Here is a 26,600-nt window from a genome sequence, read left to right as displayed (position 1 = left end):
CAGCAAAGCATTGTCCTAGTGTAAGAAGGCTGACCGTTGGTAGCTCCAACACGCCGTGCAGGTAAGCGCCTGTTGCTAAAAGGCTGTGTCTGTGAGGAAGGGATCTCTGCTGGCGCACCTCTGCCAGTCCCGCTTCGTACCTTTTCTCTGCCCTGATCTGCGCAAGAATGTTAGGAATATTTTTGTGGCCTTGGTTTCACATCAGAACAGGAAAATAAAAAGTGCAAAAAATGAAAACACAAGACGGTCACTTCTTTTTAAATGTTAACAAGTTGATCTGGGCTAGGGCTGTGGTAGAAATTCAGGATGACTCCTTTTCTGGTTTTTGTTTCTCTTTTGTTTGCGTTGGAAAGATTTAAGTAGTCACCCCTTTTCCCAGGTCCAGTTGCATAATTTCTTAAAACCCAGTTTAAAAGTGGTTTCTGCTGATGAAAGGTGAACATTGCTTTGCCAGGCAAAACACTTGAGACAGCGAGGCAACCATTCTCTGCTCCTGCAGACCTGAGGCAGAAGAAATGACAGGTTGCAGGAGGGTATGCTCTGCATTTGGTTTTACTTGTTACTTTAGAAACAAATTTAAGAGGAAAACAAAACGTATGAACAAACAAAAAGCCTTTGCTTCCAGGGAGTTTGTATTTTTCTGGGTTCAGGCAGTGATTTTCACTTTTCCTGCAGCTGGTGCATCAGTTTTGGCTGTTGTTTGTGTGTGTGGTGGGAAGTGTTGCTGTAAACCCACAGGGAAGGAGCTGGAGGGCTCAGTGGATGTGATCCCTGCAGGCCATTTCACCTCATCTCTGCCTCCGAAACGGTTCCGATCTCATTGTCTCTCAGCACTGTTTTAAAACGTTTGTGTTGGGTCTGCGTTGCCCTTGTGAACGATCCCTTAAAAAAGATGTCTTTTTTTTTTTTCTTTAAACCGTTTAAAAATGGTTCTAGGAAATGGGTGGAAGAGTGGCACGGATGAGGCCGGCCTGGATGAGGCCAATGTGGATGAGGCTGGTGCAGCTGAGGCCGGCCTGGATGAGGCCACTGTAGGTGAGGCTGGCCTGGATAAGGCCAGTGTAGGTAAGGTTGGCGTGGGTGAGGCTGGCACAGCTGAGGCCGGCCTGGATGAGGCCAGCATGCCTGACAGGGTGGTGGCCACAGTTCCCCACCTGTGTGAGGGAGGGAGAGCCCCGGACCCGCTGTCCTTCGCCGGGCCCTTGGCCGGGACACTGCCCCACTGAGGGGCTGCGGCCAGCCCGGGCTCTGGCTGTCACGGGCAGCCGCGTCAAGACACAGTAGCTTCAGCCCAGGATTAAGCGAAACTATTCTTAAAAGAAATCAATGCGAACCTCATTAAAGTTATATGCTATTAAAATATAAATGGGATTTCAGCGCGGTGTGCGAGATGGAGGGTGGGGGCGGCCGCCGGCAGCGCCGCGGTGCTGTGCCGGGGTGCCCGGCGAGGGGGGCTGCGGGGGCGCCGCGGCTGCCCCGTCCCCTTCCCCTGCCGCCGCCTCCCGGGGGGCGCCGGGAGCCGCGCTCGCTCGCCCGGGGGCGGCCGGCGACGGGGGGAGAGCCCGCCGCCTGCCGCCCGCCCTGCCCGCCGCCGCCCCCCGCCGCGCCCCGCCGCACGGCCTGTGCGACGGCGCCCCCTGTGGGCGGGAGGCGGGCCCTGCCGCGGCCGGGGCGAGCCTTCAGGCGCGGGGCGCTCCGCCGTGCGGCTGGACCCGGCCTTCCTCCCCCGCGTTGCGGGGCCGGCGGGGCGCCGGGCCGCGAGCAGGGCCGTGCTCGGGCAGGTGGCGGGGCACCTCGGGCCTCCTCACGGGCCGCTGTCCCCGGGGCGGCAGCCGCGGAGCCGCTCCGGGCGCCGCTGGGTCCCGCCGCCCGCGCTCCTGCCCGCGGGCGCCCACCGGGCTGCGGGTTCGAGCCCCGCCGCGCCCGGCCTTGGCGCGGGGTCGCCCGCCGGGGCTCCGCTGAGGCCGGGCAGGCCCGGGGGCAACGCGGGGCCTTGCTGGTGGGACGCGGGGAGGCGGTGGGAGGGCAGCGAGCCTCCTGCCACAGCCGGTCTGCTATCGAGCAAAGTGCACTTTGTTCCAGATGTGAACTTTGAGGTAACGTGGTTTTTTCAAACGGCCTTTGGCTGGAAGCAGAACCGCAGTGAGAGGTGGCCGCTGCCTCCTGGCAGCAAATGCCAAAGTTCCCAAGGTTACGGGCAGTGTAACTGTATTTCAAAGTTGTCCTTTGGAAGAGGGAAAACCCCCTATTTTCCACTTGTTTTTGCAGGTCTGATCAGAGATAATGTTATTAAACAACGATGAGGCTAAATTCTGGTCCTGATTATGCAGGTATTTCTTTTCGTGGAAGAGCCGTTCCCTTCCACATCGCTCCAAGTGGGAGAAGAATTTGCTTCGACAAATGCGCTCTTTTGTTTCGAAGTGTCAGCTTGGAGGAGGGTTTGGTTTCAAAGGAACCATGTAGTAGTTTATGTCTCTATCAAGTCCTTAAGGATTGTGGTTCTGTTCCTAATAGTAGATCTGTGAACAGTATATCAAAAATGACAGCGCTTTTCTGGATATTATTATTCCAATAAAATAAACTGTTCCTGGATACATGACTTCCAGGGCATGGAGAGTAGAGCTCTGTGGGAAGATTTGTTAGAAATAAGATACAGCTTAGAAGTTCATTTATCCACGTTTAAAAACAAACGCTGAAACAAACACGCAAACAAACCCCGAAAAAGCCCTACAATACTTTTAGTCCTAAAATACTTTAGTTTTGCGCCAGAATGGTGATTTTCAATTTTGCCAAAACAGCAAAAGATTTAACTGGAAGATTTCTCTGGAAGTAGCTAAATGTTGCCTTGTAAGTCAGTTTATTAAATTATTCCAAACACTGTTGAAAAAATACCACTTTTTGCATACCAACGCAAAGAATTTGGCAGCCTCGCTAACGTGGAATTTTTTTGCTTTGTTGTATGATTATATGTTCCTTATTGTATTTGGGGGTGTCTCCCAAGATGAGAGATGGTACCGTGCCGTTAGCCTGCCCTGCTGTGGGAGCAAGCCCGGGGGATGCCAGCTCCCTGCTCCGTCTGCCCTGCATAGAGTGGGAACGTGGAGGGAAAAGGCTATAATACAGATATCAAGTGGCTTTGGTGGTAACAAAACTTTTCTGAAATTCTAGATTGATTTCTCGAGATATTAGAGCCTGCAGTACTTTGGGAAAAGTTCCAGGTTTTGAGAATGTTGAAATGCTGTTAGACATGTTCTGAATTTGTGGTTAACTTGGAGCTGCCTGAACCTTGTTTTAATACTATATGCTTCCCTTTAACCCCTGAACCATGGCAGAATAAGGCCCTAAGCTAACAAAATAACTGTGAGTGCCCTGTTCCAAATTGTTCACATTTATAATGGCACTGGAAATATTTCTATGGCATGTGTGTGTGACATTTGCTAAAATTTTATTAGACCTACAGTTGGAAATTAATTCACAGAGGGCAGAAGCAGAGAAATCTTGATGAACCGTTAATCAGCCCCTTTTTAACAGCAAAAGCAGCCACATGTTTATATAACAAGTTGAATGCATTCAATGATAATTTTCTTTATCGGGAAGTACTCTCTCTGTTTCAGAGTAACAGTGAATGCAATTTGCTTATTATTGCTACTTACAAAAATACGTTTGTTTAGTCTTTTATTTTTATATAGCTCTTACTGTCTGGAAATACTCGGAAGGCTTTTTCTTTTGTCATAAACGATAATACTTTTTTGTACACGCGTGCACGTATATAGGCAAACATGGGTACATATGGGTATTTATACTTGTGAGTCACGGGTTAGGGAGTTCAGTCTCTCTCCTAACGCTCATCATCTCCTGTGTTTGTGAACCAAAACTGTTCTCGTTTAACGTGAGGGACGTTTCAGCTTTTACAATTTGTGGGAGCAAGGGAAAGCCGCACGTCTGTGGATCTGTTCGAACCCCACTGCAAGCTTCTGGGCAGAAATCTGGGCACTGTCCACCTCCTGCGGCAGAAGTCTGGGCACCATCAACCTCCTGCACTTTGCTCTTCTGGCCCTGCTTCACCAAGCTGGAAGAGTAAATGGCACATTGGCACGACAGGCTGGCTCAGCGGGGCAGGGGCCATGGGAGAATCAGACCCCCTGTTTCTGCTGAAGTGGAAGATGGCAGAGCACAACGTGGCAATCTTCTACTGTGGATTACTGCTAAGCCTTTAGTCTTCACCTTGCTGCGGCTGATGTAAAAGTTCTTAATGGCTAGTGTATATGACCAGTATGTATTCCTGAACCAGTGACTGGTGACTCGGTAACATCATAAACCCTGGGGCAGTTCAGCCGGGGGGGTGTGCATCACTACTGACCACTTGTGTGAGTGAAGGGATTCTGAGCATGCCCAGGAGACCTTGGTTATAAACCCCCTTAGCTACTGTACATTGTGTGCAAAAGAGCCACTTGTGTTTTAATCTAAATAGCTTGAATGGTTCATTATGGGCCAACACGGACTGAGGAACTGCAAAATGTTGGGCGTTATCCAAGTTTGTTCCCAACTAAAAGACCCTCTTCAAATGTTACATATATGTTTGCTCTGGACTGGGTTTATTTGATTGTTCTAAACACCAGTTGTATATACCACGCTTTACAGACACTTACAGATAACAAGCTACCAGTATGAACGACTGCCTTGCGGTCAATGCCAGTACAATACAGCGTACTGCAATATAGCACAACACAAGGAAGGTATTCGCATTTTCTTGCATTTTCAGCTTGCTTTCCATTAATTTATGGGACATTCTTAGTCTATTTTTATTTGACTATACCTGTAACAGTTGGTTTGAGAGGTGAAAAGCCTCTGGTTCCAGATACCTGAAAATATATATCTGTGTCTATTCAGCCTAGAACTGTGCCCGAAATCTGCTGAGTCGGGACAGGCCCCTGGAGATTTCTGCTGCCTCCATTTACCCACGCGTGAATAGCGGAATCCAAAAATCTCTTTTGGTGTGACTTTCCAGCCTCAGTTAGGCCTGAAAAACAGGCGCAGAAATTAATTTGAATCTAAGCAATGTCTTATTTTCTGATCCTCTTACATTTCTTCTGAACCGTTTTTAAAAAGATCTTGAAAAAAAATCACGCTTTATGGAAGTGAATTTAACTGGAAATAAGCAGGGAAAATGGGAGGTAAAGGATCTCATCTGTCTCATGGCAGATATCAAGCAGTTTTTCTCAGTGAAATTAGCAGAGTTTGTAAAGACAATTTCAGGTCACTTAATCATCAAAGGGTTAATTCTAATTTTGAACTTCCCAAATGTCAGTGCTCTTCTATCCAAAAATACAGCAACTGGCTTTATCAACATACGCTTTTCATTACCTACAAGACTTACAATATTTTTGGTGTCTGTATCAACTTGATTCAATTACTGGTACCACTGCAAGGGAACATTACCTCCAGGGAAAAGGGGGTGAATGCATCAGTGCCCATGGATACAGTGTACAGAGCAGATTAATATAACAGATTTACATCAAGACTGCTGACTCCATTACTTTAAAACTCCTGTAATTGACTTTTTTAAAAATGACATTAGCATTTAAATGGTACTATCGTTACAAGGGTGAAGGTTCAGCAGAATATGATCAATTTATTGAGCTCTTCAAATGTTCTTTTGATATTTATTTTTTGTTGTCATGCTGGAGGGTTTTTTAGTGTTTGTCAGACACAAGAAAAAGTCTATACCATTGAGATCTTGGTCTATGCAGCTACTGAGTAGAAATGCATGAAAAGCTTACCTAAAGCAGGGTGTGACCTACTCAGAGTTGTCTTTCTCACCTTCATCCCCCACACCTCGCAGCTTTTTCTGATGTGTAAAATTCCTGTATGACAGAAAGAAACAATTTACAGAAGCAGTCTTTGGTCTGTGAGAAGAGACTGGTGTTCGTGCTTCTTACGCAGAAAATGGCCAGGGAGATTATCCACCTTTTTCAGCATTACACATCAGAATTATTTCCATTGCATTCGAAACATAGATAGCCACCAGTTCAGCCAGTACGGCTACTACGTCGAGGCACTTTGCCAGAAATTTCAGATTGGCTTGGGAGAATGATATGCTCTGTACGCCATCGCCTTTTGGGAAGAGTTGGATGCCTAATGCACTCCGTACCTGTTCAACATCTCAGCACAGTGCAGGTTTTCTGCTGGGGCGTTTGTTCTGCAGAAGGTCTGTCACAATCTCATCTGCAGGCTCTCAGGCACAGGCAGTGCTTTCCCACAGGTGAGGAGCTCCACGTTCCACGCAGACAAAACTGGCTTTTACTGCACTAATGGAAATTTGGAATGGTTTCGTTAGAGCAGATGACTTAACCATGGTAGTAAGTGCTCAAAAGGGTCATCTTGCAACACCCGGCACTTTGCAGTTATAACTCATTAAAGACTGAATTATTGTAAAGAAATGTTGTTTGGGATGTCTAACAATTGGAGCGCACGGCTGCAAAGCATGTTGTGAAAAATCCCTCTTAGACAAACTTAACAGGACACAGCCTGTTCTCATGGAAATTCTGACCCAGAAGACTGGGATGGCCCACAGCTGATGCCTGCCTGCAAGATTAGTCCCCAGCAGTCAGCACCGATCTACATATCTTTCTAGATGTATATGTATCTATACCTGAGTGCAAGAGTGTACGCATCTGTATCTATCAAATCGGTTAATTCTAGTCTAATATTCCGATGTCATCTATGAAGTAAAGTTTTGGAAATCTCTGAAGACAGATCAAGGACTACCCGTGGCACTGAAATGGCCTAAGAAGGGCATCTTTTTCAAGCCTACAGGCAATGCAAATAGCGGACGTTTGAGAGTAGATCTGTGGTAACTTAATCGAACGTCCCCATTTGTGTGTAAACAGGCTTTAAGTCTTTTCCTCTTGAGCCATCTAATGTCACAAAACCACACACAAAAATCTAACAGTCCCTGGGGCTTTGCTGAGTCTCCTTTGTTTTCTCCAATTTTAAAAAGCAAAATCTAAAAGAAGAAGGGTAGAACAACTGCATTGATTATTTTTTTTACAGTTTTAATCGGCGGCTCTTTGGCTGCTGCTGCTGCAAACGATGGATCCCAGTCCCATTCTGTGTGGGAAGGCAGGGCTGGGATGCAGCGGCAGACTTCAGACTACAGCGGCAGTAGGTAACTCAGTATCCCTCCTGCTTGCCTCGCTATAAAAATGCTTCGTAATGACCCAGTTCGACCCTGCCAGTTCTCTCTGACCTCCTCCTTTTCAGGATGCTGCTTAATTTGCACTAATTACATTCCATTCTGACAGGAACTTGGACATTGTCTCAAGCTTTCAGGTATTTTCACTGCTGTATTCCAATACAGAGTGCTTTTGAGGCTGAGTACGAAAATGGCAAGAAGTAATTTATGAAAATACACTTGGTTTAAACGTGGTTTAATATAATATGTAAATAGCTTGCATGTAGTGGAATCTATATGTATAAATACCCCTTCAAGTTTGACTTTGCTTTAATCATGAATTCTTACTAGGATTCAGGAGGTCTTGTTAAACCCAGCAGTAGCAGATTTGAATAATTAATACATTTGTTGGCTTTGGGATTTTGTGTTTGTTTTTTGGTGGGGTTTTTTTGGTGGTTTGTTTTGGGGTTTTTTTGGTTTGCCTCCAGAATCCCAGGTTAAATTCCTAATAATACTTCTGGGGTTGTTGACCACTACAGAAAATTCTGCTTCAAAGAGGTCACTAGTGTAGGAAAGATTTTTGGCAAAAAGGAAAAGTTAAGGGACAGGTTTGGCTTTGCTGCTTCTAAAATCAAAGTTGAGTGGGGGCGTCTGTGTGTATGTATGTGATAGATAGATGGAGAAATATTCATTCAAGTGTGGGAGTTTTTTGTTTTATAACAGAATGAATGAGAAACATGTCCAATAAGTGATTTGCAAAATTGAACGGTGTCAAAATGTCTGCTTTGGCCTAAATATAGCCTATTTACTGAGGAAGGATCGGGGGCTCTGGCACAAGTGTGTGTGAAAGAACACGGGACTTCTCTCCCTTGCTTTGCATTAATAGGCTTTCTGTTCCCTGCTTTGCTGATTTGCATGGAGTTTGTCATCCCAGAACCCTCTGCATGGTAGAGAAAAATTCCGTGAACAAAACGTTCCGGATGCTTTCCTCCTCATTTGTCACATGTGGATCGCAGGTGTGCAATACTGAGGATGGCTCAAAACCTGTGCCTGCCTGTTTCAGAATCACCGGGTCGCAATTTCCTTTTGCAAAGAGCAGGTAGAAACCGCTTGGTGTTTCCAGCAGTGTGGCAGCAGCGCAGCCCTACCGTGGCACAGCTCCTGGGGCTGGGAGGAAGGGACTGCTCTCCTTCTGGAAGCAGATCTCCCTATGAAGTCTCAAAGCGACGGATAAAAAAGTATCAAGCACATGCCAAGGCTTTGTATTACTTTCAAAAGAATAAGATACGAGCCATTGTTGGAGCTGCACTAAGGCTTTTAGGCACAGACAGTATCAGTAAAGTAGTTGCATGTTTCAAAATATTGTATCATTTTAAAGTGCAGCACGCATTAGATCAGTGAAACGGGATATGCCAATTTGAACTGTGTCATATAATGCAGCTCTGTGTTTGGAGAGACAGAGGCACCCCGGACCCAAAATCCCTGGAGCTGTCTTTCAAAGAATGATAGTTACGGAAATTAGCAGTGCAGAAATCCATACTAATCATTCATCGGGAGTCTTATTAACTGTCTTACCAGTGTTATTAGGGGAGGGCCCGGCCCCCGAGCGGTGCAGCGGGGCAGAAGGCAGCTGCTCCCGAACCAGCACCGCCGGCTTCCCTCCTGCATCTCAGCCTCTTGCTCACCGTGGGAATCAGTTTGTAAACTGTCGCGGCACAAGGGAAAAAAATGACCCAGTCTTTGCGTAAACTTAAGCGACGCCTTGTGCCAGAGAATCTGACGCGGAGCGAAGGAGGTGAGGCTCAGCCCTGAGGACGAGCTCCTCCTGCTCCTCCGTGAGCACCTGGGGCTGGGCAAGAGCGTGGAGAGGGCTCTGGTTCGCGGCAGGGGCGGCTCGAGCGTATTGGTGCCAGAGGCTGGTGCCTGCTTTGAGTAGTCACGGCTGTACATGCTGAGCGCCCTGAACTCGCAGGCTGTCTCTCCAAATTTTGTACTTAATACGCTGGGAGTTACCATAATGTCTCTTTACTTACTGACAAACTTTTACCTACCTAGGAAAAAACAGTAATATTCATCCTGGCTGAGCTTCCCGTAGGGAATTTTGCAATATGCTTTGCCCTTAGTTGTATCAAGTGATTTTGGAGTATCAACTTGAGACCTATTTCTTAGGAAAAAGAAAGCCTTAGTGTTTCAGAAGGGTGAGTTTCAAGTGTGACCCTTGGTATTCCCATCTGATGTGAGTTTAAAATGAAAGAAAATTAAATTACACACTTGGGTTCAAGGATTTAAGTCTGTGAATCTTACTCTAGCTAGTATCTCCACCATAAGGGAAACAAAGAACATAGAGGAGATAAATAATACTTGAAAAAGACAGAATCTTTTTTGTCTGCTTCTTTATCTGTAGTTTGACTGTGTTCCTTAAGTGTTGAAAGGGGCACTTTCTTGGCAAGTATGACACAAATAACCTTCACCCTTGACTGCACTGTCTGAGACTGTTATAAATTTGAGGATAAAGGACGTGAACAAGAGTTACTTTATATGACATTTTCTCATAATAACAGGGGATGGAGAAATGAATGAGTAGTCCCATCGCACTTGTCCTGAGATTGTTTTGTCAAACCACCGGATTTATAGCCCGGCACTTTTGCCGTGTCGCAATGAGTCGCCCGTGTCGGTTCTGGTTTCTGTGGTGCGGCGTGGCACCTGTGCAGGCTGGGTGCTGGGTGGTCCCGGTCAGGCAGCCTGTTCCTCATGCTTGTTCTGTTACGTGCTTACGTACCCGTAGCTGGTTTTCCTCCTGAGAGGGCTGCACTGTGGCGGTGGGCAGCCCCGGCCCTTCACGAAGCAGAAGCAAAGCATCCGAGGAATTGGCGATCTGGTGGCACAGTGGTGTTGAGTAGTGAAACCCCCTAAGTGTTTGCACAAATGAAGTATTTCTGGCTAAGAACGCAGGTTTCGTTGTAGTAGTTCCACGAAGATAGTTTGCGCAGTCCTCTGTATGGAACTCAGGGGGAGATTTCGGATTGCCCATGAAGGAATTGTGTGCCCAGCCAAGGGGCGAGCCGCCTGATTCCTTGGGAGCCATTTGGAAATCTCAGCCTCAGTATTTAAATTATCTGATCTAGTAATCTTGTGCCCTCCGCTGGGGGCAGGGGGAGAGTCATCTTGTCATGAGACAGCTGAAAAGAATCATTTTTTCAAAGAAAGTGTTCATAATTTTTAAAATTAAGCCTTTTCTGTTGAGGGTAAACACATAATCTAGAATTTCACCATCCCGCTTAAGAGATACTACACATTAGTATATTGGCATAGTTTTAAATGAACGTGAACAGTTGAAAGATAGTAATTAAATTTATCAGCGATATATTCTTAGAAAGAATTTTGTAATCCTTTTAGATAGATTCAAAAGCATTTCTCAAGATTTTTCACTGTTCTAAACATTTTTGTTTAAATTACAGCAATCCGCAGCATATGGTTGTATTTATGCTGTGAATAAGCTTCGGGTATTTTCTTTCTATGTATTCCTATTGCAGAGCCTTTTAGGGAATTTTTCAGACTTCTATAAACACATTTTTAAAATTTTTAAAAATGTCTTCTTGAAGGATGGTATTTAGCGAATTGCAAAAGTCTGCCTTAAAAAACCGCCAATAACATGACATGTTTGACAGAATCTTTAATCAAGAAGCACTGACGTGATCGGGGCGCTCCTGTGTACGATTTGTGGATTTATTTCTCCTTCTTCCTCAACCCTGGTTTGTGCAGTGGGTGCCCGCTGCCGGGGCTCAGCTGGGGGGTGGGGACAGCCCGGCACCTGGCAGGACCCAGAGATTCTCTGCAAATAATTCATCATCCGTACTACAGCAGTTACAGCTGAAAACACTCAGGGACCTTAGAGATGACAATCAGCATAAAGATTTGCATCTCAGCCCCACACCTACATACGGTATTATAATGAAACCTTCTAGACTCGCCATGGACACTGGTTTTGATAATAGTATCTGGCTAAAACTGTACTGATGTCTGTATAGTGATTCATCCATCTATGAACCAGGACAAGGCATTAATAAGAGGTGTAGTATTGCCAGGGGCAAAGTTAGAGTGCAAACTTATCAAAGGCGCTGAACTTTGCTTCTGCGCTTTAAATATAATTCCATTATTACTTCATAAATAAAGAGATTAAGGTATGTAAGCCATGAGCTGGTGATTATATGGGAACGTGGTTTAGGTAAATTCATGGATGCTGTTTGGTTTGGGGAGCTGTTTTTATCAAGTGACATTATGGGCTTGTTTTCAAAGAGTTTGTTGAATAGGTTTTTGAGCAATTCTGTGCGTATGGAGCTTGGTAACACAAAGTAACAATTGCTTTAGATTCTCCATCCATCTTTCTCATCTATTTCCTTTCCTTTAAGAATTGGGATTAATTCTCATGGGCCTTTTTTTGCTGTGAAATTTCAACTATTAACCCAAACCAAACCCCAGCCAAAGGCAATCCCATCTTCAGCTGTGGTTTCTAACTTGTGGTTTCTTGAATAATAAAATCTATTCCCACAACGAAGAGAACTCCTCAAACATTTACTTCTTAGCTGTTTGCTGTACTCAAACATGTATGCTGCTCATCCATAATACGCAGAAGTACGTGTGAAAACATACACGGATGTATTTTCTATCAAGGTAGCTTCCTGGCTAGCCACTCGGTAAGCAGAGAACTTTTCCAGACATGCAAACGTACCAGTGCCGTATCAACTTTGCTCAGATATATTTTCTTCAAGGAATATTAGGTCAGTATCACTGTGCCACGAGGTGGAAAGGAGTGACTTGATCTCCTCTGCTCCATTTGTTATGTTCCTGGGTGATTGGTTTTTAGTATTTTGTCCTCTCTGGTTTCGTAAGACAAAAAAATATGGTCCTCTCCCATTTCCGTCTAGGGCTCTATTGTCTGAGAGTTTCACCTGACACTACATTTAGTTACCCACTTGCTCTTAACATCTTTTGGATATTTGTAAACTAACATTGCTGGACGTGCAAAAAAGTGTGAGAAAATAAGAAGTGTGGCTGTGGAGCTAGCAATTTTGTATTGAGAAAGAGGAAAGGGAGAAAATAGAATAAAAAGATGTTAGGCATCTTTATAGGAAAACTACTCATTTTGAAACGGGATCTTTTGTAACGGGAAAAAAAAAGGAAAATAATTGAACCGAAAGTGAAATAAATCATCCTGATTTACACCATTTATAGAGGGGCTGCTGGGCTGCCCAGAATGCCGGTGAGAGGCAGCGAGGCACTGGGTGTCCTGAGACTGATGAGGCAGAGTTGCATGGGGTCTGGCTGGGTGCCCTTCACAGCCCCATCCCTCAGGGCAGCGGGGGGAACCTCAGGATGAATCCCTGCCTCTCATCTGGGAATGACTCCTGGAGTTGCCTTCCCATCAGCTGGCTGAAATGGTGTCTTGTGGCTTTTGGCACATGACTGTTCAGTAGTGCAGCGTGTTGACGGGGGAGCTTGGCCATCCTTTCATGTCTTGTGCCTTTTGCTTTAGCAAAACTCTGCTGCTGGGGTCAAAGAGCCTCCCCCTGCGCTGCCTGGCAAACAGGCATTCCTGCAAGTATTCCCGCTGCTGGAAGGGACGCGCAGCGAGCCCAGGGTTGCTGTTGAGCAGGTTTTCTGTGTACTGTATTCCTGTGGGATTCTGGTACAAGGTGTGCAGCTAATAGTTTCTTTAATATATCTGGGAAAATTATATACAAACATGCATTAGAGCAAAACACAGCGTATACTCAGTACTTCTTTTCTGGAGTGTTTGGATCTTTGATTTCACAGGGAAAGGGTTTCCCTGGAATGGGAGGAACTGTATAGCCTTTCCTTGCAGAGAATACAATTGTCCTGCTTCCTAGAGGAATGCAGCAGGTCTTTCCCCCTCATCCTTTTGTTTAGTCTGGACTGTGTTTGGTTTTTAGGCTTTCTTTTTCCTCTAGAGCTTTGTAGGCAGAAGACAGTGTGTGAGGAGCCAACAGTGACTCAATAAATTCTGACGTGGCAAAGTTCCTGTTTCTGCCTAGGGCAGGTCGGCCCTGGCTGCACCAGGCAGCCTGCTGCATCATGTGAAGGGCTGTCCCATCCTTGGAGCAGAATCTCTGTGTCCACTAGGAATCAACTTGCAAGCAGGTGTTACTATATCTTGTAAAGCATTTCTCGTATGGTAATCTAACCTTAAACTCCCCCTACACGTTACATTTTTCAGCTAGCCCGAAGAAGTGTGGCTCTTTTCCCAAAACACAGCAAGACAAGGTCTTTCCCAAAACAAGCAAGAAACAGACAACGTTTCTGTCTGTTGCAAGGACTGTGCAAACCAAGTCTCATTTTGTGTATAGGCTTTTATATAAATATTTAAAATATATATTCATTTTCATACCATACCACTTCAGTGTCTGCATTGCAAATGATAGTTCCATTTTAAGCAAGTCTGTGTCCTTAAGTCTTTGCAGAATGGGGAGCAATGCAGAACTCTGCTCCAGAGTACTCAGCAAGCTTTTTCCTAACTGTGCTTCGTAACTCTCCATTGCAGGGTGTTTAGGATAGGAACCAACCTAGGATGCTTAAACAACTTAGGCTGTTTTGTTAGGTATTTGGTAAAATAAATTCCTGGGGGAGATGATATGAATGACTTTCTCACTTAACAAGTGTTTTTAAGGTTGCAGGATCGATGTATTTACACTTACCCTGTTCATAATGAAAAAGTAAATTCTGCTTTAAAACATATTTTTGTTCCAAAATGTAAGCCAACATTTTAATACAAAGATTACTCTAACTTTATACCATCTCAGCTCATGTCAGTGGAAATGTATAAAGCATGCTTCAACTCTTCAATATAAGTAGGAATTTCTTACTGTGCATAACAGAGCACTGCTTTTGAGGGCTTTGAGCCCTACAACAGAATGAAGAAGGGAGGAAATATTAGAGAGCTTCATAGGTGGAGCAGAGATGTTGTCCAAGTTTAGTTCTAACTTTGGGGTCTCGGAGCAGCTGCTTGAACTTGACTGCCCACATTCAGGCCTTCCCCATTAGATTTCTTCCCTACTGTGGGATTATTTTAATAAATTGCAATTTTAATTATATTACAGCTGCTGCTTAAGTTTGCTCTGTTGCTGGCCAAAATGTAGCAAACTTTAGAAATAACTGTGGTAATGTAAAGCGAGCAATGTATTAAAACATTGAATAGGAAAGGAATGCCTTATTATGTGGTCTAATACATATTGCAGTCTGCTTAACCTTCCAAGCTGGGCGATGAAGGAGGTCTTCTGTTTGTTCCTGATGAACTTCATTTTTTGTAGGATTATCCATAATTAGAGAGGCCCAAAATTTCTGAAGACTCAAATTAGGCAGTTAGAGCAAAGTATTGTAGGTCAAGACTCTTCGGTTTCCTGACACTGGTCGGCTGCGGTCCTCCTCTGCACCCCGGTTCACTATCTGCAGAATGGGTATGGTAGCTTTCTGTCTGTCTTTCAGCAACATAATCGTATTTAATTCATACCTCTAAGCATTTGATTCCATTCAGCATCAAGCATTCACATTTCTTTCCTAGGATTTCTTCTGGTCTTTATTAGCCGCTGTTGGGAACATGACTTCCCATTGATGGGACAGTGTGGGCCGGAGCAGCGTGATGTCCTCTCTGTGTAGGTGCCTTGGTGTCAGGGGAGCTCTGTCACAGGTCCTGTATCCTGTTCTTTCCTGGGCAGAATTGGTCGGCCCTTGTTCCTCCTTTTCAACTGGAAAAGGTACTTGGCACGCCTGCTTCGGGGGAACTGTGGCCTTAATATGCATGAGGATGCTTATCATCCTCCCTAAGTGTGGAAAAAAAAAGCCTACTTCATCTTTGGTGAATGTAATGTGTTGTTTTGTTGTTTGTTTTTTTTTTTTAACTCCACACTACCACACACTTCTAAGTTAGAGCAATATACCATTGTTTTGTTTTTAAAGAAAATCCCTCTTTATTTTTCCTGTGATTAGTTAAAGCTGTATTTTGATCTGTATATAGTTTTGTATATATGGCTGTATATGGAACCGTATTTTGCTATAAAAGAGATACTGCAGTTGAAATTGAAGTAAGAAAACAGAGAAACAACAGGCATTGCTGAGATTGCAGCACTGATTAGGAGTGCAAATTAGATTTAGATTTCCTGAGTATCTAACAGCAGCTAAGCATTTTTTTGCCCTTTGTGTATGAACATTTCCATTAAAATTTACAAAGGGTTTGAACTGGATTAGACTCCCACAGTCACTTTGAAATAACAAAATACAATTTGGCTGACAGGGGCTGTTTAGAAACCTTTTGCAAAAATTATCTTCAGAAACGTTAGCACTTAGCAGTTACAAAATGTCTACTTTTGTCTTGCCCCCTCTGCCAAGTTCCCTTTTTGTCTTGCCATGAGGAGGATAAATTATCCGACTTGCAGAGATAAACCACAGAGAGGTGAGATTACTGAAGCTGAATACTGGAAACTCCCAGCGCTCTGTCCTCCTCAACAGTTTGAATTTAAAACCCTGCTTCTGGCTGTGTCAATCAGTCACTTAATGAATACATTACTAAATGTAGTTGTTTTTTTCCTTTCCAGGAGATGCAATTAATGTTTTGGCTTAAGACACCTAGTTTATAATAAACGTATGGAGTGCAGCAAAAGGTCTTTGAAGTAATTCAAGGAATTATCAGAACAGAAAAAAGGCATACAGTACATTGCTTTGGAGAGTCTGAAATGCATTGGCATAGGGCAACCAGGGGCAAACACTACCTTATCCATGCTACCATAAATACTTTACAACCTGACGTACCGTGCTTATACTAAACATCACCCAGGGATTGGGCTACGGGCAAGGACACAAATAAAAGCCTCTTCTGCTGTTACAGTTTTGTGCTCTTCTGTGGCATATAGCTACGAGAGTGTGTTCAATATAGTGGGTGGGTGTCTAAGAGGTTTCCCTCCAATAAAAGGAAGAGCAGGGTTTTCCTTCCAAGATAACTTTTTCCAAAGAACCGGTGAAATGCAGGCTGGCTGAAACAGGAGGGTGGAAAATAATTTTAGCAGTAGGTGGTGACAGTTTCTTTTAACCTTCTTTATGTTCTGCATGTATTAGTTTAGTGGCTGACTAACAGTATCTTTGGATTTATCTAACCAAGGAGCCTTTTGACAGAGTAATTTTTTCCACTTATTTATTTCTCAAGATTTGCACTCTGAGGATGTGATGGTGGTGACATTGGAGGGGTCAGAGGCTTCTGGTGGCTTCCTCTCTTTTTCATGGACAGGTATAGAGCTAAGGGTGATGCAACAGGGCAGATCTGTTTGGAGCAGGTTGAAGAGCAGCGGTGGTGGTTGTTGAACCGGGTGAGATTGTCATTTTCTATCTAACATCTACTCTGGGAGCAGTTTTGTGAATGATGTTTTCCTGGTCCAGGGTGTTGGGATTGGTAGGGGAGGTGGCTTGTTGAGAAAAGAGGAGAGGCCAGGAAATCTCATGTCAAGCAAACGTTTTATCCTAACATGTTCTGCTTAGTGTTTCCATCCTGTGTAACCTGGAGGTAAATCAAACCCAGTAAATAAAGCTTGGATGTTGTATACATGTTGTGTCTAATTCTGGTAGTTAGGGCCAGGCACTGACTGCAGTTTTCTTTTGGGTCTCGTACTCTGTAGATAAGGTCTGTAGTATCAGATCTGTCTGTCATTGTTAATCTTACCCTCTTTCCTTGTTTGCTCTGCGTATCTCACCCACACTTCTTCTCGTCTTGGAAATACCTCAGTGTTGCAGTGGGATGCTGTGTGGGTGTGCAGTGAATTTACTGTAGAATAAGGGGCTTGACTCTGAGTTCCTCTTGGCAGAGGCTGTGCTTGCTTGTGTCCGTGAGGAGCACCCAGAAGAACGATCTGGCTGTGGCTCGGGGCTCAGGCAGTGTGATGGGACAGGTGACAAGCCACAGGAATTAACTCTGTGATCATTGCCGCAGCTTTTGTTAGTGCTGGAGCTTGCAAACCCTTCAGCCGATTTGCACTGGATTCAAGGTCCATAAAGGAAATGAAACCCTGAGTTTCATGTTTCAAAACACAAATTTTGCAGTGGCCTGTGCGGGAGGATATGGTGTGAACAGTGCTATATAAAGGTAGGATATTATTTATAAAACTAACATGAGGAAAGTTTTAGGGCTTTGTAACCAGCTGCAGGTGATCTGATTTGCTTACCTTACCCTGAAATCTGAAAAGCATACGCAAACGTTTCCACATACAGCCGCCTTCGTTTGGGCTGGTTACTGCAAAATGGATGCAGTTTGAAAAATCCTTAGGTTGAAAGTGTGCTAGTACCCAATTACCATTTTTTAATGAGATTGTGGACCTCCCTTCGGGGCCTGATGTGTACTGCACCTCTTTGGCCTACACAGTATGAATGTTGCGGCCTTGCGGTGCACAGTCGCTGGGCTGACTTGCTGTAACGTGTTACAAGCGGCAGCAGAAGGAACACTTCAGACGTCTTGCCCAGCGGCCCTGAGCACCCTGAAAAAATCTTCCGACCTTTGAAATCCAAGACCCTTGTGTGTCGTTGGGGCAGTGCTGGCCACCGAGGGGGCAGGTGAGCCTGGCTGGGCTGGGGGGCGACGGACGGCCATGCGTGGTCCAGCAGGAGCCCTGAGCGCTGCCCTCACCGGGAGCCGGCTGCCCATGCCGCTGCTGCTGCCACTGCTGCCACTGCCACCGCTGCTGCCACTGCCACCACCACTGCCACCCAGGAGGCTTTTAGGCTTCCATAGTGCCAGCTCTCCCATTTCCCACCAGAGAAGAAATATGTGGAAATTTAGGAATATGAAGGTTTGCAAATATTGGGCCTAATTCTCTTCACTGATATATATATATCTACACACACAGAGACATGAAATAACTTTAAAAGTGGAATTATACTTCTAAAAGTCTTTCGCTGACTGCTTTTATACCCGTTAATTTATCCCACCTTAATTAATACATAATGTAAATGGTGGCATTGATACTGATGAATTAACTCATAAATAGAAAACATTTCAAGACTTGAATTGTTGTCCTGTGGAAATTTAACAGAGACGCTAATTTTTAGCTAGTCAGATATGGGAGTTTTTATCAACATAAGGAATAAGGACTGAATTTGAGGTGACCTGCTTGCAAAGCATCTGTAAATCAAGAAGTATTCACAGACGTGCACAAAGCCAGTGAGTCTGAGTAGTGAATACATTGCAGAGTTTGACAGCTAATTCACAGAAACTTGGGAATAAAAAAAGAAGCTAAATTAATTCAGTAATTCATTACCATTGTGTAACTGTGGGATTTTGTCGTATCTGGAGAATGTGAAACTTGGACTGAACACAGAACAGTTTACTGGTGACATTAGTGTATGCTAATATCCTAATATGCTAGAATGAAATATATATGCATAATTTATATATAATTTCAATTAGTGTCTTAAAAAAGAAGTTAGCAATTCCAAAGTGTTTACTGCTGGCTTTGCCTTGGTATCTCCCCAGTAATTTGTTCATTACCATGTAATGTTTCTTGGGGCATGAAGGCAGCGCAGAGAAGGACATCCCAAGGACATCCCGAGGACATCCCTTTCCTGCGCTCCTGGCGGGAGTGGTGGGCTGCAGAGGTGGTGGCTGGGATGGTTCTGAACCCGCCTGGTGAATCGCCCCATGGCATCTTCCACAAGCGCTAAATTTGCCTGGAGGGCCACCTGGTCATGCAACAGTCAACCTGGTCTTAATTTGCATGCATGGAACTTCAGCCAATTTATAGCTGTCAGTGCATATATATATGTAAGTATAGATACTTTTCCCCTCTTTTTGTGTAAAACAGTCTCTCCAGCCCATGATCTATTTCTAAATTCCTTCCAACTTGAGATCAAAGACAAAAGCTTGCCTATCCACTAAGCTTGGCTACAAACACCACCTGGAGTAATTTTACACTGCTCTGTGTAGACCTGAGGGGCCGAGTTCAGCCCGTTATCCCCGCGTGTGCCGTGCCAGGAGTGGGGAGGACCTGGGGGGCAGGCTCCGCCACTCATCAATTAAAGGGTTAACTGCCAACGCAGAACACAAACAAGAGATGCAAGCAAACAGTCCCCAGCAGAAATTGGACCCATCACTTCCCTCTAATGAAAACCAGATTCACTCCTGCAACAATCATTCCACTGTTCCTAGATACCCTTCTTAGCTTGAGAGAAGCATTATTGTTGTTCCTATTAAGAAAAAAAAAAACATCCCACAACTGAGCCCATACACTAAATTTGTAGAGTTGATCTATTTTATCATCTGATTTTCTTTCTGGGAAAAGAAAAACTGAAGTAAAAAGGTTTGCAAGGTCTGAGTGTTGAGTCTTGGAGCAAAAGAAAAAAGGGAGGGAGTTTGCAGTGCCGTTGGTCCAGATCCTAATGTGAATTATCAAACAAAATAACTGAATGTATGCTAGTTGGAGGTTTAAATATGTCTTGCATCCCCACCTCCCCCCTTTTTTTTTTGGAGGGGGGTGGTGCAGGCAGATCCATGCATAAGGGCTGTTTACAGAAGGAGTGTATTTCACTTCGTTAAGCAAACGTTATTCTCCTGCTATCTGCCCCGTTCCTTCCTGCCTCTGAGCTTCACTTACATACCAGACTATGCACCAAAAGAGAGACTTGACCTAAGAAATATTTACTTTATAGTGCACAGTTTGCCTGTCAGATTTAGGATGAAGGATTAGAGTTTCTCTGGACTGGATCTCATTGGCCCTCGCATGGACCAAAACACTTGCTTCTGATCTCATTAGGCAGATGTAAAGTGACTACAACTGTGACAGGTTATTTTTTTTCCTTAGGAAAGAAAAAAAAACCACAACCAAAACAACCAAGTTTAAACCCAGTCTAGTTTTCATGAAACCTTGAAAACACGGTTTTCTCACACACTTTTGCTTGAATTGCGAATATTTTTGCACATCCTTCTTGAGATCTCGCGTCTCTTTTGCCTGTTTCTTGGATGACACATGAAGGCTTTTGTGTGCTTTCAGCTAGCTGACCTTGTGAGCAACATAAACTTGGTCTTTAGCAACCTGATCAAAATATGCAGTGCTGAGGCTTTTTTTTTAGCTGTTGGTTTAAATTTCATGCTTTGTAGCTGATTTGGTAGAGGGTAGAACGAGATTCTGATTTGGCTGCAAAGAAATCAGAATTCAGACTTGTCTTACTGAGCATTTCTTTTAAATAGACAAATCAACTATGAGGTCTTTATAGATTTATCCTGCTCCTTGGTATCTCTCAACAGTCAAGCTGTTCTTCTGTGAAGGCTAGTATTTCAAACTTACACAAATATTCCAATGCTTTTTAAACATGTTCCAAATAGATATTTATTTTGGCTACAACAATATTTTCCTTTTATTGCTGTTATGAGATTCAACATTTCCAGAAATAACTTCTGAAAGGTGCTTGGGGGTCTTGGATATAGGTGTTGTCAGATACAGTGGAGAAGTATTTTACAATGCACAATGTATACTAACATGTATTTTGAAAAGCAAGGAGTGCATTTGGGAAACTGAAATATTTTTTTCAAGAAATTTCTTGTGAGTCATTATGAAACAATACCCTTTCCCACACCCCACAGACTTGTTATTCCATAAATTCACTGTGTTGGAGTTGACTTGGTGCATCTGGTGATCACTGACTGATGCTTAGAGTTTTGAGTTTCTTCTGAGTATATTTTTGGTGGTGTGTGTGACGATTAGGATGCCATCTGTAAAGCTTTCTTTTGCGGTTAGATTTAAGGTATTGTGTGATATTTAATTGACTAGCAATCTAGTAATCAACAAATTCCTTTCTGTCCTCAACCTAATGGCAAATTCGTCTCTTTCCATTTTGAAGGGACTGTGTAACCGTCAGTCAGTTCCCACATGACCCCTATCGAAACCCCAAGTATTAGCATCACTTCTTCCAGGTAGTAAACTGAAACTCCGGGAGATTCAGTGACTGGCTAAAGGCCAGAGCAGGAATTCAGTGGTAAAACCCCGAGTTGTGTCGTTCTGAGGTGCTGCCGCGTTGCAGTCTCCTGTGCTGTCTGTTGGGTGATCCTCCTGTCTTCTGAGTAAAGCTCACGTACAAAGGTAACTGAGGGAGGAACATCAGCGGTTGCATGGGAACACACAGCAAGTTACAGAAGCGTTCAGACATCTCTTTACGGTATCTTGTGTTCTCCTGGATCCTTCTTGGGTGATCTGGGTTCTGCTAGACATCAGTAAAACTACCACAGACTTCACCCAGGGCCAGACTCTAGCTCTGTTCCCCAAGAACAGAAGTCGTGCTTCTTATTTCGACTTTGGTTACTGGGGGTTCCCTTCCCCTTGCCTTCCTGCCCAGTCACCCAGTGGCTGGGGGCTTCTCTGACTGGGCTTGCCTGGAACCAGATAGTTTGGCCACAGGAAAAATGGAATTCCAGTCTATGCCCAGTTCAAATTCATACTTGTGTCTGCTGCAAACATTTCTTGAATGCTGTGCAGTTGTGATTTTTGTGAATGGTCTGGTTAGTTTTGAATTATATGACTTATACCTAGAGTCATATAGTGGGGCTTCTATAGGACTGAAAGAAAATCTGTAATGTTGCATTTCTGTACATTAATTTTAGGGGGTTTTTTTGCAGGGCATTACACAGACATGCAGATGTGTACACCTATATATCTGAGCGTATAACGTAATGAACATACATTTCTGAAGAACTCTCACTGTTAGAGCCTGATGTTTAAAGAGGACTGCATCACTTCCCATTCATTTCTGCAACACTCCGAAATCTGCTGACCCAAGCCAAAACCTCTCCACTCTCTTCTGCTCTTTGGGAGGAGTTAGGGATTTGTGAATGTGTGAAAGTATTAGCTGCCAGTTATAACTGGAATCAAGCCTAGAGGAACCCAAATCCTTCAGCGGGAAAGTTTGTAATACATTATCTCTGGAATCGGCCCAGCTTTCAAAACCAGGAAGTATTAATAGGAATAAATTTGAGCACCATTAGCACTTCCAAAGGATGATTTATTATCCATTTTGGTTGCAAAATATTGTTTAGTTGCATAACCTTGTTCGTTGAAATAGGAAATGTCATTAATGGATTAGTTTATTAAATACACGGACGTGAAGGCGAGGGAGTTCCTGTTAACACAGAGCCTGAGCAGGCAGGCGCTTTGCACTGTCTTTGCCGTGTTAGCATTTACAGCCATGCTGGACCTGATTTGGGAGAGGGGGAGCGTTACTTTTTCTGCTTAGAAGAAATATCTGAGCTTTTGAAAAGGAATGACAGTAGAAGAGAGTGTGGACAGGAGGCGCAGAGTCCTCTGGCCGTGCCAGGTGGGGATGCTGTATGCATGCATCCTTGGAGGGACTGGGAGCTGCGGGTCTGGACGGGAGGCAGGGGAGGACTGAAAGCAGCGTGCCATGCTCAGCGTGGTCTTTTCTGTTCAGATTCTGGGTTACGTATCTGTGCACATGGGGGGATGAAACTGGGTATCTCATTCTTTCCCTGGCTCTGAATAACACACAGCAGAGAACAAGGCTGCTTGGGCGTAAGTGACTGATAAGGCTGGCTTCAGGCAGCGCTGCTTTGGGGTCGATGCTGTGACAGTTGCCCAGGATGTCCGAGCAACTTGCTGGCCTCTCAAGTCTTTTGTGCACTAAATATTCTGAGGGTTGTGAAGATTCTGATCTTGCTGTGGTTCTGTTTTTTTCCCAGTAAATGAAAAGTGAGTTTTCCAGCACTTGTATGTGACTGGCTATTACCACTTACAGAGAAAATTTACTTAAAACATCATGTTCTACTTCAATAGGAATAAAGGGCTGGCCAGTGGTCATTATATTTAGTTATCTGCTAAGTTTTACTTGGTATCTGACTGATTCATGGAGGCAACGCTAATTATACTGGCTTTTTTCTATTACAAGATATTTTTTTTCCTCTAATGTTTTGCCCCTGTAGTCAGTCTGCTCCCTGTAAAATCCTCTCCTTTCCTCTCCTCCTTTGATCTGCTGGGTAGGGTTCACCTCCTTCATTTTTTGCAATTACCAGTCGGGAGTGAGGATGCCCCTGACCTTTTTCCAGCAGTCTGGCAGACACATGGGACAGGAAGCTTGGGTTTTATTTCAGGCTTTTCTACTATTCATCTTGGATGGATTACAACAGTAGCAGCTCCAACTGTCTCAGAGCCCTTTTCGTGATAAAGCGAAGGTAACCTCCCAGACACAGAAATGTGCAGGCTAGTGCTGTCTGATTTGGGATGGACGGAATAAGCGCACATCTTGGGTGGGTGATCCCATGCAATAGCCCCTCATGTTCTATATGTTGCTATAGTGGGAAGAATTTCTTTTCTGTCAAGTTCAGCAGCAGTTACCCGAGAGCACAGTCTGTTCTGGAGAAGAATCTATGTGGATGTCAATGCAGCAAATGGGTCACTTGCTCAAAAAAAAAAAAAAAATAATAAAAGGACTTGCTTCTGTTCTGCTGCTGCTTTGCTGCATTCTTTTGCTTTCAAAGTTTTGAATCTACAGCAGCAGTGGAACAGGCAAAATAAATCAAACTGCCATAAATACTTTGCAAAAGATTAGGATAGAGCTTCGGATTTATGTTTAAATTTCAAGGAGATGGGTAAGTTTCTTATAAAGGAATGCTGTTTCTGCCTGCCTTAAGTCTTGACTGAATTATGTTTTCCCACCTTGCAGAAGTAATCAGGAAAGCTGACACTGTCCCTGACATTGGTACAACTCCACAATAAGAAGTGGCGGTAATTCTTACTTTCCCTTCTTTGTTTAGATAGCTTAAAAATACAGAGAAATCAATTTTTCATAGCTAGTTTTAGTAGACAGGTGATTAAGAAGCTCTGTGTGTGTGAGCTTGCCTTTCTGTTTTATCGTTTCACAGCAAAACATACAAAACCAGACAGACATCTCCAAAGAAAGAAAATGTGATAATTCCTTTAGAAGTGCTGTGATTTGTAACAGCAAGAAAAAGTGAAGACAAGCTCATATGCAAGAGGAAGGGGGTGGGGAGCTGGAGAGATGAGCCTGTGGAATGACATTATAACTTTACCTGCTTGCTGAATGTATCTGTGGATTTAAATGACATCTCAGGGGACAGTATCAAACTTCTAAATTCCATTCATCAATCAGATGGGAGAACAAGACCTGGCTTTCAGTCGGGCAGGAGCTGGAGATTTCTCCTGGAGTAAATGAGCTCCGACCACACAGATAAAGAACGTCTTCTGTTCCGTTTTAAAACATTTCAGGGGAGAATCATCTGTCACCCGGCTCCGGGCTGGAGGCCTTTCAGCTCCGACTGAGGTGCCGAGTCCGGTGCAACAGCGACGCTTTTCAAACTCTTCCCAGTCCTTCATTCCATTTTAACTTCCAGAATTTGCTTCACAGCTTTTCATAGTTTAAAACAAACTGCCCAGCACGGTCGCTGCAGGTAATTTCATGCGGGCAGGGGGAGGCTGGATCGTGCCAAGCAGGCATTTGCTCCCCAACGTCTTGCAGAGCTGCTGCTTTATGAATTCTCTGTGTGTCTGTTCACTCTTTCCTAGCCAAAACCAAAAAGGAAATAAACAAAACAACAAAGGAAGTAGATTTTTGCATGGGGAATCACTTTTCCTGGGTGGATCCTGGACTCGTCTTGTCTCGAGTTTTATCGAGATTCAAATGTAATTTGTACTATTAATCTGTTAGTACAAATCCAGAGTAGACAGTGACTTGTTCTCTTAATGTGGAATGATGCCTAGGGAAGAACTGAGGCTTCATCTGTTAGCTGAACTGAGTGTCTGTGATCTTTTTTTGGAAAGTTTTACACGTTTTATTGTACCACTTGTGCTCATCTAGTCCAGACAGCCCTGCTGGTACTCCAGACTATGATAGCTCTTTTGAATGTTAAAAGCTGTTGGTTCACCAGAAAGTTCTGTTTCAGGAGGCTGAAACTAATCACAGACTTGGTCAAGTTTAATGGATGTTTTTAACTGAAAGAAAGATGAATTTTAAAATGCCAGAAATCCATAGATGGTTTCAGAGAAGGGCCTTCACACGATTATCCCAGTATACTTTTCCTTCCCAGTGGCTTTAAGACACTCCCACTTGAGGCTTGCCCAAACTCCCTGGTTTAATATCTCGGTCTGTCTAAATAATGACGTTTTTATTTGGCTGAAAGGGGATAACAGCTTTTACATAGTAGAATGGAGATGCCTGCCTGTGTATGGAGGAGAGGGGGGTATGGGCAGCATACAACAGAAGGAGGAGAAGCCGGTGGCGTGTTACACCCACCCCCCCACCCCCCATCTTATAACTTGCCCCTTGAGGGGTAGGGACGGTGGAGACTGGTGTTCAGCTCGCCCTTTTCCTCAAGAAAAATCCTTTGAGCCTGCACCCTAATAGATGGCATCTCTCAAGGCTGGGTTAGGTGGACACCTCGGCTTCATGGTCCTGCAGGGTGAGTGCTCCTGGTCAACGAACTGACCCGCTGCTGCATCCGCTGCGTGGGATGATGGGCTGGGAAAGCCTGTCCTGCCGATGCATGGAGCTGGGGGCGCAGAAGGGGGAAAAGGCACAAGGAGTGGTGTGAGCTTTGTAACTTAATTGCCCAGAAAAGAAAAAGTGAGCATAGAGGTGGAAGAGAAGAACTTCTTCCAAGACAAACAAAAGTACCTAAAGATCAAACCTGGTCTCTCTGGCTTCATCTTTAAAGGGAAGCAAAACCACCAAGGTGTAATGAGATGCCCTCATAGTCCCAACCTGTCAAAACCAAGAATTGCTGGAAAATTCTACGTCTGTTTTTTTTTGTTAAATATTTCATCTTGATTTCCAGAACAAATGAGTTTGGGTAAACTGGAGATAAGGATCTGAAATGTGAATCACTGGCTCATTTCATTGAAAGCTGCCATGGAAACATATCCCTGGTTAACTTTACTATCTACAAAGGCTCGATCAGTACATATGATCCTAATGATTTCCACCCAATTCACAGCTATCTGGGTCAGACACAACTTACGTAGTATCACAAAAGAATGTGTGCCTCATGTATTTATAGTATGTTTTTCCATGCAGAATGAGAAAAATACACTGCGGGGGAAAAAGGGGGGGAGCATTTAAAGCAAAATTTCATTTTAATTAAAATAAAAAGCAACTTTTCAAATATGAAATGTCAGGCTGGTTAACCTTTCATCCTGAGTCTGGAAAGATACATTTTCATCTTTGCAATCCCTTAGTTAGTGGTTCCTGGCACATTACATTAACTAATTTGAGATCGAATTATCAAATTTGCTCATTGCTGCTAGCACTAATTTGAAACCTTACAATAAAGAACAGTTTGAGAGGCAGATGAAAGGTTGCCACCCACAGAGGCTCCAAGACCTGTCCCTGGTGTATCACAGCAAGGTTCGGAAAGATTTGG

General features: G+C 44.1%; 1 protein-coding gene across 1 annotated transcript in view; it reads left to right on the top strand.

Annotated features, from left to right (window-relative positions):
* The first annotated feature begins 926 nt into the window (after positions 1-926).
* The window catches only part of PRDM16 (PR/SET domain 16), a 136,738-nt gene continuing 111,064 nt past the window's right edge, over positions 927-26,600 (top strand). The window contains 1 exon segment of the mRNA XM_037380049.1: positions 927-1,061. Coding sequence (XP_037235946.1) covers positions 927-1,061 — 135 coding nt within the window.

Source organism: Falco rusticolus, chromosome 3 (genome assembly GCF_015220075.1).
Source record: "Falco rusticolus isolate bFalRus1 chromosome 3, bFalRus1.pri, whole genome shotgun sequence".
NCBI classification, from domain to species: Eukaryota; Metazoa; Chordata; class Aves; order Falconiformes; family Falconidae; genus Falco; species Falco rusticolus.
This window is presented reverse-complemented; position numbering and strand designations above follow the sequence as displayed.